A 15,946-nucleotide genomic window follows, 5' to 3' on the forward strand; every position below is an offset into this window, starting at 1 on the left:
GTAATGCTTTCAAAACTCTGCCAAACTTAGTTATGTTATTGTTATTCTTATAATTAATATAACGAGAGAAGCCTACGTCTTATACCATTAGCATCTGAAGCTAAAATCGACTTCAATGAAAGCTCTAGCGTGCTTGAAATTTCAACCCACAATCATTAAATTACTAGTTGAGATCCTTTATCTACTCGGCACTCAGACGTACATCTAACTTAGTAAAATTTAATACCGTTCTGTAATTAATTTTTTCAGTGGCTTGAACCTAGTCGCAATAAGGCAAACTTATTAAGCTTAGAACCTTAATATTTATTAAATAGATAATCTTATCTCATTTCCGGACTCGAGAAAAACTTAGCTAACTAATGGAAATCGCATTTGCAGTGTAAGTAAATTCAGTTGCAGTATTGTCACTCACATACAATACAAACAATTAGTTGAAGCACTCAAATTGGTTAAGCTTTACTCGTAACGTAACAAAAATTCGCTTAACACATCCACGCAATGATATTAGCATTAAAACGTCGCCATAAAATACCCAAAAACACTATATATATATATATATATTATGTGCATAAGAATAACAATTTTATTATGAGTTAAAATGCTATAAGGGGGACACTGAAAAAACATGAATGTGAAGCAATGGATGAGGGTCAATCAACACGCAGATCAACATACACGCAAGCACTCAAACCAGAACCGTAAACCTCAAATATGCTAATTTATCAGAATTGATATCATAACAGTTTAACATGCGGCTATCATAGCACCGGAACTGCGGGAAGTCTCGGTTAAACAAAAAAATTAATAATGATAATAATAATAATAATAATAACAATAATAAAAAAATAAAACGCAATAACACTCAAAATATCACAAAAAAAAGGAAGAAAAACTTATTATAAACAAAAACAAGAAAAACTTCACTCAAATTTTAGTAACAACATACCTAGATCTCTTAGGTACTTAGGTAAATACTAATGAGTGTGGTAAACAGAAAACATGATATCATAGCGTAAATACCGTGAGAAAAAAAGGACACTGAGTGCCGTTTTGCTTAATGCTGTCAAGTCTGCGCAAACAGTAATGTATGAGTATTTTTTTTTCTTTTTTTTTTTTTTTTTTTCTTTTTTTTGTTTTCTTCTTTTTTAAACCACACACTGCTTCGTTAAACATTGACTTAACAGCAGCGATCTGCTGTCTGAGGATCAGTATCCTTTGGTTGTTCGTTTAGAACGGTTTTACTTATTATTACGGATTTTTGTTTTAGTTTAAAAAAAAAAAACAAAACATTTATTTTATTATTTTATTTTTTCGTAATTAGAACATTTATATTTAAACGAATTTGTTTTTATCATATTACATATGTTATGATCAACAGAAAAAAAAAAAAGTGCAATTATTTTTAAAACTGTTGAAAACATTAAATCAATGTGTTACGATTTCATATAAAAATATAACAAAAAAGAAAAAAAAAAAAAATTTCTAATTAAAAGTGAAAAAATATTAATTTACTCTTATGGATTAATTTTCCCGCTTCATTTGCTAACTTATGGATTAATTTGTTTTAAACGCTGCATCAAATTTGGATTAACTCTCCCACTTGCTTGCTTTACCCACACACGATTAATGATCATTTAATTCTATATTTGCCCGAGAATATGGATTATAAAAATGAGTTTCAATCAGATGACGATTTCGATTGTTCGAATAGTTATAATGATAACTATCAAAATCAATCGAATTCGAATGGACAAAATCAATATAATAATGGATCTAATCACGGTACAAATACCGCAGGCATGTCTAAGGCCGAATTAAGAAAGGTAAGTATAACGCTGTGCGTGAAATCCACACTTTCAAAAAAGCAATCAATTTCCCATCATTTGTCCACCAAAGGAATTCAGTTTCTTCAAGACTTCTGAGTAGTTTCTATCAATTCTTGGAAAGTTGAGCTTTTGAGCAAAACAGTCTCCCCCAACTACAATACTTGAACTTAAAAAATCATATCTTAGGGAACTTTTTCTTACTCGCTTGATTATTAGCGCAGAAAGCGATAAAGCGATTTAGTTATATGTTTAGTCCTCTATACTCAGTAGCTTTTTCAAACTGGCTAAACTCAAGTTATTCTGTTAGAAGGGTTGTACTGTCTGCCTACTTTTTGTTGTGCCATTGCCAGAGGCGATTTTAGTTCCTTTCAGGAAAGTTGAAAAGAACTTATTAACATAAAAGGTTAGAAATTTGAAAATTGTTTGTATCCCTAACAGTCTATAGCATACATTTTTTTTTTGGAGTGTGATCTGAGGATTGGAAGATATATTTCATGCCCTAAAATTCGGATTTGTACGTTAGATGCACATCTAAAGAAGTTCATGATTTCTTATTTTACTTGTGACCATATTTCATATTTCTTCCTTTGCTTGAATTTTTCGCAAAGTCGTTTGAAACCGTCCTAGATGGGAGCGAGTTTTACTTGTTACATTTCTTACATTTTTTTTTTTTTTTGTTGAAAATATATTATCTTCTTGTTTGCTGTCAGTGATAAGCGTTAATAATCAACATCTTTTCTGAATTTAAAGCCTTTCACTTCTACATATTTAATGTCAATTACATGATCGTAGAATTTAACTATGGTAAAATCGAAGAAAGGAGGTTTGAATTTGCGCTTTGTCAGCGTGTTAAGCCAGTAAATTTGCGTCGTCATGTGTGTAATCTATTCATCCTAATCCTAATGCTTTATAAATAAAGAAGACCTAAATAGGCCGATTAACGGTAACTGGAAAATTTAGTTTCAGACTCCAGCCGCAATATTCTCTTTTCTGATTGCAATCCTTCGTCTGCAGAAGGTTTTTATGGAGACCGATGTAGATGATTTCCAAACTGAGATTGCCGAATGCGATCAATGTATATTCTCTAGGTTTACTTTACTAGGGATAGCATATTGAGTAATCGTTACAATGCGTTATACTGCAGCCATCAATTGAGTGTTCAAATAATAATGGCAATAGAAAGTAAAATATTGAAAGATTTACTTTTCGTATCCACCAGCGAAGTGTGCTTGTAAGCAGTACAATATCCCGCAGCCTATCTTTACGTAACCAAGTTTTCCTCCGTCTTTAAAAATGTAATTTAAATTCACCTTTCCTTAATTGTCCGAATATATGGTATACATTTACAATTTTAATTAATAAAAATATTTCATTTTTGAGCAGTCATTAAAACTGTGAATAATTTTGTTAAAACTCCAAAAAATGGCTCCACATATGTTCAGAATCGGAATATATCGCCGTAAGGGTTATCTTTTTCAACTTTCTTGCAAAGCGATCGTTTTCAGAGTACACACTTACGGCGACTGGACGTCAGTTATGTTAACCTTAGGTTTTTTGTTTAACATTTAGAGCACTTTGGTTCAAAAATTGTTCATATTTGGGAACAATGGACTAACCAGCTCTTCGTTGAAGATCATTATTCTCAATTACTTTTAAAAAGTGCGAAACTACTACTATTCTACCAAGACTTCTTCAATCACGGATTGCTATTGCTTCGTTATAACTTTCATGTAATGTAAACCATATACTCGGACATACTAACTCCAAAGCGACTAGGGGCCGCATATAAATTCTCGCATATAAAAAAAACATTTTTGGCATCAGCACTGCCGGATTATGCAATGAAAGATTACCTAAAAATTTCCTCTTGTATCTTACACTCGACTCGATTGTATGCTTTTATTAATGTAACCTTTTTTTATGCTTTAATCAAACAAAAAATATAAAACTTCAAGCTAATCGTTTATTCTACATTTTTTTATGTTCTCTTTCCTTCCAGACCAATAAACCGATTATGGAAAAACGCCGACGCGCGCGTATTAATCATTGTTTAAATGAATTAAAATCTCTAATATTGGAAGCAATGAAAAAGGATGTAAGTTAAGTATTCCCTCTCAACGATTTTCTCGCATAAAATGTTCTAAACAACTTTATAAGATTTTTTGGACAACAAGTCTAGGTTATGATCAAGTTTGAGCGGTTAAATCAAAGTAATCGCTTCTTTTTTTCTTATTTTGCTTATCGAGAAAACAATATGAGAAATTTTCAAAAACCTGCTAAAGTAAACCGGTTTAGTCTTAAACTCAAATTAATCCTTTAAGCGTGTGTATGTGTGTAAGTGTGTGTGTGTGTGTGTGTTATTGTGTGCGTATTTATGTTTGCCTCATTGTATTTGTATGGATGTATGCAAGAGAGACGAGCCAATAAAACTTTAACTAAATTGAGAATATAAATGAAGGCACGAACGTTTAAGGGGAGACCGAAGACCTTAGCCATTGAAATCATTATAACAACAATGAGAAAAACGTAGCCAAACTGTGAAGCAGACAGCTAAGCCCAGGCGTGGGAAAAATGTATTAAAGCCTTAAAAAAAAAAATATATATATATATATAGAGCCCTACTATCAAATGAATCTTTGCATTTAAAGAAAGACACGATCGATATTTCTGATGGTTTTTGGTAAGAATTGTTGGGCAACAACATGCTAAGAAATGATTATTTCAAGCATTTATCGATCATACATGATCACACATGTACATATCTATCTACCTATACGATATTAATATATGTATTCCTATACTTGCCCTTTTATTTGTATTTGTATTTAATTTTTTTTTTTTTTTTTTTCGATTTAATGAAATGAATGAAATTTCAAGTTTTAGCGTTTTTCTTTAACTATTTATCCGTTTGCTTGTCCGTTTGTTATTGTGTGCGCGAAATCACATTATTCCCACCTTCAGAAGTCCATCTCTGCTGGCTTTGCTGGCTTTAAGTGTTCGCTGTTGAATCGTATAAGTTGCATTAAACTATTTGTTGCCGTCGTGTTTGTTGTTCGTGTTGCGGATTTTGCTGCCATCATCATCATCATCATCATCACCATCAACAGCAACAGCAAACATGATAGGTATACAAACCTACGTCGTGGCCTCAACTTTTTCTTTTTGTTTTTTTCGTATAACTCTAATTGTCTGGTTGAAGGTTGAAATTTTCTTATGCTATGTACGTTTGCTGTAAAAACAAATTGTGTAATCAATTAGAAGTTGCATGCTTTAAACAACAACAACAACAATAACAAGAACAACAATAATAATAATAACACCGACGATAACAACAAGTTAACGCAAGGAATACCTTTCCGATAACGTGCACATCAGGTTTTGTTCAAATAAGAAAGAAATGTGCGAAAAATTTCCTAAAGAACGCGAACAAAACATAAACATTAAAACAAAAAAAAAACGAAAATAAATAAACAAACCAGTTAAATGAAAAAGTAATGCGGCGTCGGTTACTTGAAAGAGATTCTAGTAGCCTGGGAAAATACTTGCTATTGTCGCACTCATATCACAAATATTTCAACGGTTAAGATTTACAAGCAAAACTTGTCAAAATCCTTTGTCTCAAGGAAAATCAAAGTGTTGCCATATTTCTCCTTTAACAGTAAAAACAAATCACGGATTGCACCGACAAGCGATTGTTATACTCAACCGTGAAGAATGAATGAAGGTTCGCTTGATTTGTCTTTCTTGGTAGACGTCATCGATCAACGTGTAACCGTGTAAGTTGTTGTTTGGAACATAGGGAACCCGACCGATCGATTATTTCGCTTATTGACGAGTACAATTCTGTAAGGATATTTTATCAGTTGCCGTTCGAGGTGACGACGATGTTACTTCATATGAGCGTGTAAGTTGTCGTTTGGAACATATAGAAACCCGGTGTAAGAGGGAACACGATACGTCAATTGTCTCGCTTATTGATGACTACAATTCCGTAGGGATATTTTATCAGGTGCCGGTCGAGGTGGCAACGATTTTACTCCTACGAATGGAATACTTTGGCGCATCCACTGTGCGGCCAGAAACTTAACTCTTAATTGCTTTGGATGCTCCGAAAGGACTTTAAGGCCTTTGATCCATTGGATGAATTCCTCGCCTTTACGCTAAATAATAGGCGTATAAAAGTGTTCTTGCATAAAACATACTTGTTACAAAGCTTAATAATCGACAAATTCGCCTCCATTACCTATGACCTTTTGGCTTTTATTGGGTAGCTTGTGGATGCCTTCGTGGTAGAACCTTCATCGGAATATTCATCGTTCTACTTTCCTACGTCTTTAGCTTTTGTGAACCGATGATCTGCAGCAAGCTGAACCATTGGCAATAAGACGGAGACAGATCTAGAAAATAGGTCTCAATCAGGGGATGCTAAATTCAATCCAAGCTCAGCTCAAGATCGCTTCCTGGTTCCTGTTCTTGCTACGTACAGACAGACGTATGCAAAAGTTCGTTGTCCCCAAGACCAAGATTTTTTGCACACAATGTCGTAAATCACTTCCAACTGTACCATTCCAAGGCAATTCAATGATTTCTGTAGCTTAAGTTGTAAGTTTTCCCCGTTTAAACAGTGCCACTCTTGACATCCATCTTTTCTTAACATATACTGATATATATTAGAAATAGTTTTACTGGTTGAACGGTTGAAGTATGTTCTATAAAGCAAATGCAAATTCTCATGCGACGAACTTATTTATACACGCAATATTTTGACTTTTTCTATGAATTTATGCCAGACAGTACTTGACAATATATTCTACTCATCCAATATGTATTCGCCAACATTGGCATTACCTTCTTTCTGTATTGTGGGAAGCCACGCAGTTGTATAAGGAGTCAAAGACATGTCATTACCAGATCGTATAATCAAAATTTATTTCCTCTTCACTTATCATTTTTCTAATATACTTCTCATTACTTTCTGCATTATTTTTCCACAAATATTTGTTTTTCAGCCCGCCCGCCATACCAAACTCGAAAAAGCCGATATCTTGGAAATGACCGTAAAGCATTTACAGTCCGTGCAACGTCAACAACTGAATATGGCCATACAAACTGATCCGACAGTTATACATAAATTTAAGACGGGCTTTATGGAATGTGCCGATGAAGTGAATCGATACATAAATCAATTGGAAGGTATAGATGCGGCAGTCAAGCAACGTTTAAACAATCACTTAAGCGGTTGTGTCACAAATTTAGAACAAATCGGTTCAATGTCACAATTTACAAACGGTTATCGTAGCGGAGCAGCTCCGAACGGTTTTGGATTTGCTGGAACTTTAGGTTCTTTACCCACTACCTTGCCGTTAACGAGTTCTTTGTTTCCTGCCCTACCACAAGATCTCAATAATAATCAAGCAGCTGCCATACAAATGGGTGGAGTACAATTAATTCCTTCTCGTTTGCCTTCCGGGGAATTTGCTCTAATTATGCCTAATAGCGCAAGCGGGGGAAATAGTATGACCTCGGCTCTTTTAAATAGTAACAGTAACTCTGGGTTGGGTACTTGGCCGACAGCCCCTAATAACAGCAATAATGGTAACAATAGTTTGGGCCAAATATCGCCGCAAATTAACGATTTCGCCACGAATTTTAAGCGTTTAAGTGCTTTCACTAAACCCCACGCCTCTCAGTCTAATACGACAGTACCAAATATGAAAATACCCACAATATCTCATAGTCAATACCAGCAGACGACAATGACGGGAAACTATCATCATCATCAGCAGCAGCAGCAGCAGCAGCAGCAGCACCAACAGCAGCAGCAACAGCAACAAGCTTTCAATTCCACAACAACTGCAAGTCCACCCTTGAGTCCGATATCATCGATATCATCCAGTCATAATGAAGATTCAATTTTGCACAACAGTTCAGATTTCAACAATTCTCAGGACAATGCGAGCGCTACAAATTTGAATAAGCAAACTTCATTTACGGGAGCATTTGCGACACCGCCATCAAGTGCCGAAAGCTCATTTGTTCTCTGCACTACTGCGCCTGCTATTCATTTGCAACAGCAGCAAGTCTCTTCGACCAGTGGTAGTGAATTAAGCAGCAGCACTAGCAGCACCAGCAGCAGTAGCAGCGGCACTAGCAGCAACAACTCGTTGAAGAGATCTTTTTCGGAAACAATTGATCCGAGCATTTGTTCTGAGGATGAATCGACCGCTTGCAAGAAATATGCCAAAGAGTCCGGTGCACATGATCAAGATCATGACGATCAAAGCGTTTGGAGACCTTGGTAATAGAAATCTTTTCCCGTTAAGTTTACTCACTGTTTCTTTTTTTTACTTTTTTTTTTTTTTTTTTTTTGATCATTAATATTTATAAATTAATATACTTAAGGTTCACTTTTCTTGTTCTCTTCATTATATTGTATTATATCATCTGTGATTTGTATATAATTTTGTGTATGTGTTGATAAGAAAATTGTTTATTTTATTCATTTTGTTTCACTAAGTTTTAATTAATGCGTTCATCAAATTCGTTCATAAAGTTTCCCTTTGACTTTTTTAATTTGTTTTTTTTTTTTTTTTTTTTAAGTTCACGCCTGTATAAAAAACTTATGTTAAATATTAACGCATGCATACGTTTACTTAAGTTTGTTTCAAGTTTTGTTTAGTTCTTAATTACAAATCGCTGCAATTTATCTTTTTTTCCATCGAAAGCTAAAATAAATTGTATTTAGCACAATAAATGAAATAATTCATGTGTAAATAACTGAAGTGATTCGAAGATTCGCTTCAAAATATAGTCAACAAGCGATGTGAATAAGCTTGTGCGAGCATGATTATTTAAATAGGCGATATCGGGGCAACATCATAGAGATATCACGCGTCATAAGGCATTTTTCCCAAGTAATTTGCGGAACTTAAAAACCCTGTTTTCTAATGAAACGGGAAAAATCTCAAATCGTTTCCTCTGGAATATCAAAATTAACGCAACTATAACAAGAATATCTATTGTTTGTTTGTGTGTACTTTTGTGACTAGCAATCGATCACAATGCCCGAATATATTCGTAATTGTTGACGCTATGGTATTTATGGTATGGTATGGTATGGTATTTATTTCATCTGTAAGAAAACACTTTCATTACAATCAATACTCTCCACCTCTCATCACTGATTCTGGGAAAGTTTTCTCTTAGATATACAAATACTGCGTTTGCTTTGCGCACGGCTTTAATGAAATTTCCCATAAGACTACTCCATTTTGTATGAAGTCGAGGAAGAATGATCTTAACCAAGGCAACTAATACTACCTCCGTGCTATTTTTTGTTCCTGGCCCACAAAACATTCCTGATGTCCTCTTTTTTTCTTAGACTTCTGAACGGGCTCGACTACCCTTTCGTAAAGGAAACCACAAAAAGCCTTTTTGCCACTTGGCATGCGATTATTATGACCCTATCTGTTTGGGCGATAATACACATATCGTTATTATTACGGTATCAGAATATATCATATCTGCACTAAGAAAACCAGTGCCCGGTTTGTAAACCGGGTTGTCCGAATAAGAATTGGACGTTTTCACCACGAATACATTTTGGCTGAAAAAAGAAAAATATTAAATTCCCAAAATCATTGTTCATTTATAAAAGTCAATTTTGTAATTTCCTTCGAATATTGAAGACTTCTATTGAATCACAATGCTTGCCGATAACAATATATATCAAGATATTTACTTAATTATATCTTAAAGGAAATTACGTTGCATTTAAAGTATCTCTGCTGAAAAACGTTCTAGTTCCCCATTGGCAAATTGTAGTTACTAAGCTGTCGACTTTCGTGTCTGGAAAATATTAAAATAACTCGTTTTCCCTCTAAGCTACCAAAAATGGTTCATGAATCCATTAAAAGTCGATTAAAAGTCGCACCTATACAACACTGTGCGTTCGTAGGCTTTGTGGTAGCTCAGAGTAAGAAGAAGAACGAAGACTAAGTCTATAATTAATAAAATCAAAGCCATGTATTTATCATTTCGTACGGACTTTTTCCCAATTTTCATTTTTTGAATTAAAAGGCGGCAACACGTTCACGTTCGCTACATTAGTCTGATTCTTTGGCTCGCTGTTTACTCCAAAAATTTATTGTCAAGAATTACTATAAGGATTGGTCTTTTCTACATATCCTCTCTAATCGCAATCCCGACTACAATTTGGTGGTATCGCTTTCTTACAGCATCTGATGTGAACCCTTTGCAACGGATTTTGTTTGCTCTTGTGGACATCACACCAAGAATCAGTACAGTCATCATATAAGGGCTTTCTTCATTACTATGTTATTTAATCTCTGGCGCATTGTTAAAGAAATATCCGCTTTGGTGCCAACTAAATTCTTCTGAGGGTTTGACTTTGTTCTATAGACATAAGCAATTTTATCCAAACCATATTAGGGCTTTGGGGTAAACTTATTTAACGTTGTTTCAAAACGATTTTTTCTTCTCATTGCTCAAAGAGAATGGTAGCGCCCACTTGGTCAGCCTGTGGGCATGAAAAATCTACTTATATATGTATATCTAGAGTTATCAGCCGAGCGCTTATCAGACGTACAGATATTTGCTATTTGTCGGCTTTCTTTTCGCTGGGCGCAGTGGTCAATATCATCTTATGTGATAAGAAGACCCTTGAATTTAAGCGGTAAGTATGCTTCCTGCGCACTATTCTTCAAAATTTTCCGGACACATTACTTACTCTGAAGCTTCTGCTCTATTCTATAAAATTCATCAGGTCATGTCATATATATTTTCAGGCAGAACCTATGAAAGATTTCGGATCTGCCCAAAAATCGTTTAATAGCTTACTTTGTTTCTATACATATATTATTTGTATATCATTTAAGGTACTGTTAATCATTTTTTTTCGAATAACATAGCGACAATAAGAACATAAGGGAATTATTTTTACTTCTAATAACATCATCAATTGAAATACCGCAAGGCCCTGAAAATTGAAACGATTTGCATGTGTAACCGACGTTCAACTTCACTGCGAACCCAAGATTGATTAAGTCCAAATTTACCACAATAGACTCATACTCAACCAGCTGCTAAAAATTAGACCTGCTTATCAAATGAAAGTTTTTTTTAATAAGAATGTTCAAGAAATGGTTCCGTCCTACACGAATACGATTTTTTATTGACTTTTATCCAATAATATTAAAAATGGACGCTGATCTTCATATAGCGACCCTTTCAAAGTAGGGGTTTACGTGCGGAGCAAACGTAGTCATCCTTATCTCCAAAATGACGGTCTCTTGGCTAAACTCAAAGCAGACATTAATCCTGCAGACAGACAGACGCACATAGTCAAATCGATTGACAATCACTTTCAAAAAGTGCATCGGATTTAATTGATATAATAAAAGATGGGTCAATCTCAAGTCCTTCAGTCCAGTTTTTACATAGATCCACGCAAACCTATTCTACTACAAATAGCGTAGAATATAAACATAGACCCATTTTAAGATCTTTCTCGTACAATGCACCAGAAGTCGTATCATGGCAATCATGGGAATCGTAATTCCCGTCCATAAAAGAGTCACTAATTCTTATTTATTTCGGTTAAAACCTAACAATGACACTCGATCAGCTCTCACAAAGAAGGCTCAAATTCACTCAGCTAATTATTTAACATTCACACGGATTTATTTGAAATTAACACAGAACAAATTTCTAAAGAAGAGCTACTATTCAATATATATATATATATACATATATATATGCTATATTATAACAACAACAACAACAACAACAACAAACTACTGTACTGTATACTATATGAAAGCAAAACTAAGCAATGCTATCATGAATAAGATGCAAGAGTTAGTAGTGTATAAGGCAACAAGTGCATAAAGTGAAAAAAAAGGTTCGTTAAACTGAACCAAAAACAAAAAAGAGAAAAGGAAAAAAAAAATAAAAATATGAAACGATCTGATCCGACCGCCTCAGCAAAGCAGACTACATTGGTAGACATTGTGAAGAAGAAAAATGAAAAACAGTCGAAAACGTCCTGCAGACGAATTAAACAAAAGGTAATGCATACAAAACCCAAGGATATGTAGAAATTCTTTTCAACGTCATCATCAGAGTAGGAGAGAACAAGTGAAAAAAGAAAGAAAGAAAGAAAAATGCCAGTGTTTATATAAAGAAACGAATTGAATATCCAGACATTTGTTTATGTATGTACATGTATGTGCATTTCGTATCTGATTTGTTTGAAGAATCTGAGTCTGAGAATCATCATCATGTAAGCCTGAAAGGATAAAACGAGAAGAGAACAAGACGAACAAATGTTTTAAGCGTGGGTACAGGGAATCCTTGCTTTCTCATCATGTATTTCGAATGCATGAGAAAAACGCAGCGATCATAATTTGTTTAACTTATTTTTTCTTTTTTTTTTCGTTTTTTTCGTTTTTTCGCTTTTTGCATTATTATGAAGGCGAGAACAAGTGGTTTAGTTTTCGAGGCACCATTAAACAGGTTTCGAGCGCATAAAATGAGCAAGCGTCTGACACACGTCTTTTTTTTTTTTTCGTTTTCATATTTTGGTGGAGAGGAAAACTATTACAAAAGGAAAGAACGACGCAAAGGATATGCAATTATAATTAGTTCCGTTTTATATGCGGGAATACTATGCGATAGAATTGTATTATTTCTCAAGTTGGAAGGTGTGACAGTAGGAAATGTTTCAATTATGAAAAAAAAAAAAAAAAAAATTTTTTTAAAATTTCATCCATTTTTTATGAGAAATAAATATTTTCTTAGGCGAAATAAAAAGCTTATCGCAAAAATAGAAACTAAATTAACTTCGTACGTCGGTTCTTTGACTCGCATTAAGATCTATCTTTAGTTTATGTAGAAATTCATACAAATAAATAAATTTTTTTTTTTTCGCTTAAGAATGAATTTTAAAACGCTCTTCCATCTCCGTCTTAATATACTTAGACAATTATGATAAATTTAATGTAAGTCATCGGATTAATTTTTAACATAAGAGGGAATAATACTTCAACAGTCTATTAGTATTATTATTATATATTTAGCCAGAGAAAATAAATTCTAGTACAAAATAAAGTCTTAAAGCACTAGCATCAAAGGCTTTCGGCTTTTTTCAAAATTCTACCGCACTTAGAGATTTGAAGCTACGACCATTGAGTTGCTAGCCGAGATTGTTGCCTTCTCGGCCACTCAGGTGGATTCATCAATAGCTTGAAAAAAACTTTTTCTTGATGGAAAGAGAGGTAATAGAATAATAATATTCGAGAAAGTTGTATAATAGTAGTAATGAAATTGTGTTCTTCTTCTAGAAATCAGTAAAGCAATCAACAAACGACTCACTGGGCTAAGGTTCAATAGCTTAATTATACCTTTTTTATTTGAAACTGTAAAAAAATGGAAGCACCACGCCATTCTCACGAAGCATGACTAATTTGAAGACTCGCGCCTATAACTATGCTTATCTTCCTGTGATTGACGAGTGCTGGCGAATGGAATAGTTCCTTCTTCAAGCAAAAAAGACCTATCTTCCCTTAATAAATAAGATTTCAATTAATTTATCGTGTGTATGTATATCAGGTATAGGAATTTCACTACAGGAAATAGAATAAATATATATCATGAGTAGCTAGCTATCTGCGATGAAAATCTGTGAGTTATCCAAACTAATATAAAGTTATCAATACAAAGGCTCATCTATTTCTCGCTGGAGAAGATGGATAGATTCCAAATGGGTAAAAATGGCTAAATTGAAAGCAATCATAAATGGGATCTCATTTTCATTTGTGGAATATAAAGTACAAATGAGAAATCTAGTATTAACCAAACCATCTAAACTAAACCGTCAACGTTATTAAAGCCCAAACAAGGAAACTTCGTGTTCACACTGAGCTCTTTTTTCTACAACACAATGAAACGGTCATTGTTGATCTGCTGAACCTTCGTTAAGAAGTAGAAGCAGAAGTTAAAAAGAATCAAACCAAAAAGTGGGGTTTCTTAACAATTTTTTTTTTTTTTTTGGATCCTTGGATAGGCAGCAGAATAATAATATTCGTGGTCAACTTATTAAGTACGTCTTGCATTTTATATAGCTTTGCAATGCGTTCATATACAATGAAATTTTGAGATTAACAAGTAACAAAATCATATTCGGTCAGATCTGTTATAACTTCCGCCTTAATCCTAGAAGAGACAAAAAAAAGACTTTTTCCATTTACATAGAATATAAATGGAATTTTTTTACTGTTAATCTAGAGAAGTCTATAAGTAATCAGTAAGAAAACAGAAGCGTTCTCAGTTTATGTAGTCATGTTCTGTAACCGACTTGATCCATTTTCAATACCGGACTAAAAATTAGAGAGAGGGCAACATGCTTACAACTATGTAGAGTTTTTTTCTGCTCAGGGTTCTTAGAAGCCTCCTTCTGGATGTTACAAATGCTTTGACAAAGCAAATATGCATTCACCCTGTCGAAACTTTCTGCAAAGATCCGCCAGTTTAAGATCGAAATTTTATTATAATTATGTTATAAAAATAAAAATTCTGCATAAATTAAAGACAATTGTTCTACATTTGTCCATATATCAATCGTCTTCCCGCTGTTTTCATCTACGAGTGATTCTATTTACAACTTTTTCCATGCATCATCATTCCCTTATATATATAAAATATTCCCCTAACTGGCTAATTAAATAACAAAAAAGCAAACGTTCACAGGCAATATAGGCCAGCATAGACAGTGGGGTCTTACTCGTGCTTTTTCTGAAAATTTTTATTTTCCATTTGCTTCAACAAAACGATCAACTAATCATAAAAAAATTAAATAATATACTTAAGCGCTTTACCTAAGCACGTCCATCTGTTTGTCTGTCTATCTGTCCTTCGTCCCAAGCAGCTTATCATATTCCTTAATTACCGTTTAAATTTAAATCAAACAAGATTAAATTGATTGCTAGATCACCATCACAATTTCGTATCTTATATAATAAAGAAAAATTACTCGCCACCAAACGTTACTGGCACAATTCAGTGAGTATGGGGGTGCTTTCCATCCCTTCGCCAGAATACACTTGACTTTCATACAAGTTTAGGTTCTTCAAGTTAGAAGATCTTGTTCAAATCACCGCAAAAAACTCAGCCTTCGCCTATTTTGCGACAATCCACGCGAACGAGATCTATCTTCGTTCTGTGCAAACCCAATAATTTAACAAGTGGAAGTTCACCACATCTCCCACTACTCTCTTCTCTAACAGAGATAAAGTCTTCTGCCTGCAAGAAGTTCTATACATATTCCAACAAAAGCTTACACAAAAATCTTTAGTAATTAATTTCTAAAATTTCGTCTTCAGAAGAAGAAGTCTTTAAAGTTATTTGATTCATAATCTATGTAAAGATTGTCAAAATATTGATGTGAGAGAAGATTTGTGTGAACATATCTTTCGAAAGATTTATAAATTTGAAGAAGCTATGAATTTCGTTACATAGATTAACGTTATTTAGATTAGAAATACTTTACAAACAAGAGCAAAGTATTTCAATACCTTAAGGATGAATACCGAGTACACACACATTCGATATTTATCATGACAATGGTTTTCCACAAAAACAATTCAATGGATACCTGTCTTTGATTTTTGCATTAATACCATGAGAAAGAACTACAACAAGAACAGAGCACAAATAAATATACATTTTCCAGTGCACAAAAGAGAAGGATTCTTTTGAATATAGCGCATAACACAAAGGGTTTCCACTTGTACGCATAAGGAAGTGTGTGAAATTTCAATTTGACTTTTTGGTTTCCTTTAACGATCTCTTCCTAATATCCTTATCGTCATTAATATTTAAAATAACTTTTTAAAGATTTGTGGGAAATTTTCCCATGTTTTTTTTTTTTTTTTTTTTTTATTTTTTTTTTTATTTAACATGTGGGAAGACTTTAAAGACTGCCCAAAAGCCAATGAGATTTTAATTAAAAAAATGTTTTTTTTCTTTTTTTTTGTAATATTCTTAATAAATAAATCATTTGCTCTCTTGAACCTGTTAGCGTTGATCATTTTTCAAAAAAA

The 15,946-nt window shown here is 33.7% G+C and overlaps 1 protein-coding gene across 1 annotated transcript; it reads left to right on the forward strand.

Annotated features, from left to right (window-relative positions):
* The first annotated feature begins 1,351 nt into the window (after window positions 1–1,351).
* On the forward strand, window positions 1,352–8,481 carry LOC119636796 (protein deadpan). The gene is made up of 3 exons (XM_038032408.1): window positions 1,352–1,823; window positions 3,826–3,921; window positions 6,836–8,481. The coding sequence occupies exons 1-3, from the start codon at window positions 1,659–1,661 to the stop codon at window positions 8,126–8,128; spliced, it is 1,554 nt and encodes a 517-aa protein (XP_037888336.1). The 5' UTR covers window positions 1,352–1,658; the 3' UTR covers window positions 8,129–8,481.
* Window positions 8,482–15,946: the final 7,465 nt, after the last annotated feature.

The sequence above is a fragment of the Glossina fuscipes genome, unplaced genomic scaffold (genome assembly GCF_014805625.2).
Source record: "Glossina fuscipes isolate IAEA_lab_2018 unplaced genomic scaffold, Yale_Gfus_2 28, whole genome shotgun sequence".
Lineage (NCBI taxonomy): Eukaryota > Metazoa > Arthropoda > Insecta > Diptera > Glossinidae > Glossina > Glossina fuscipes.

What these genes read in the sequence shown, in the direction of transcription:
- LOC119636796 (XM_038032408.1), top strand. Translation starts at nt 1,659, where the DNA reads ATGGATTATAAAAATGAGTTTCAATCAGATGACGATTTCGATTGTTCG. An exon ending in CTAAGGCCGAATTAAGAAAG is followed by an intron (nt 1,824 to 3,825) that starts GTAAGTATAACG and finishes CTTTCCTTCCAG; the next exon opens with ACCAATAAACCGATTATGGA. An exon ending in TGGAAGCAATGAAAAAGGAT is followed by an intron (nt 3,922 to 6,835) that starts GTAAGTTAAGTA and finishes TTTGTTTTTCAG; the next exon opens with CCCGCCCGCCATACCAAACT.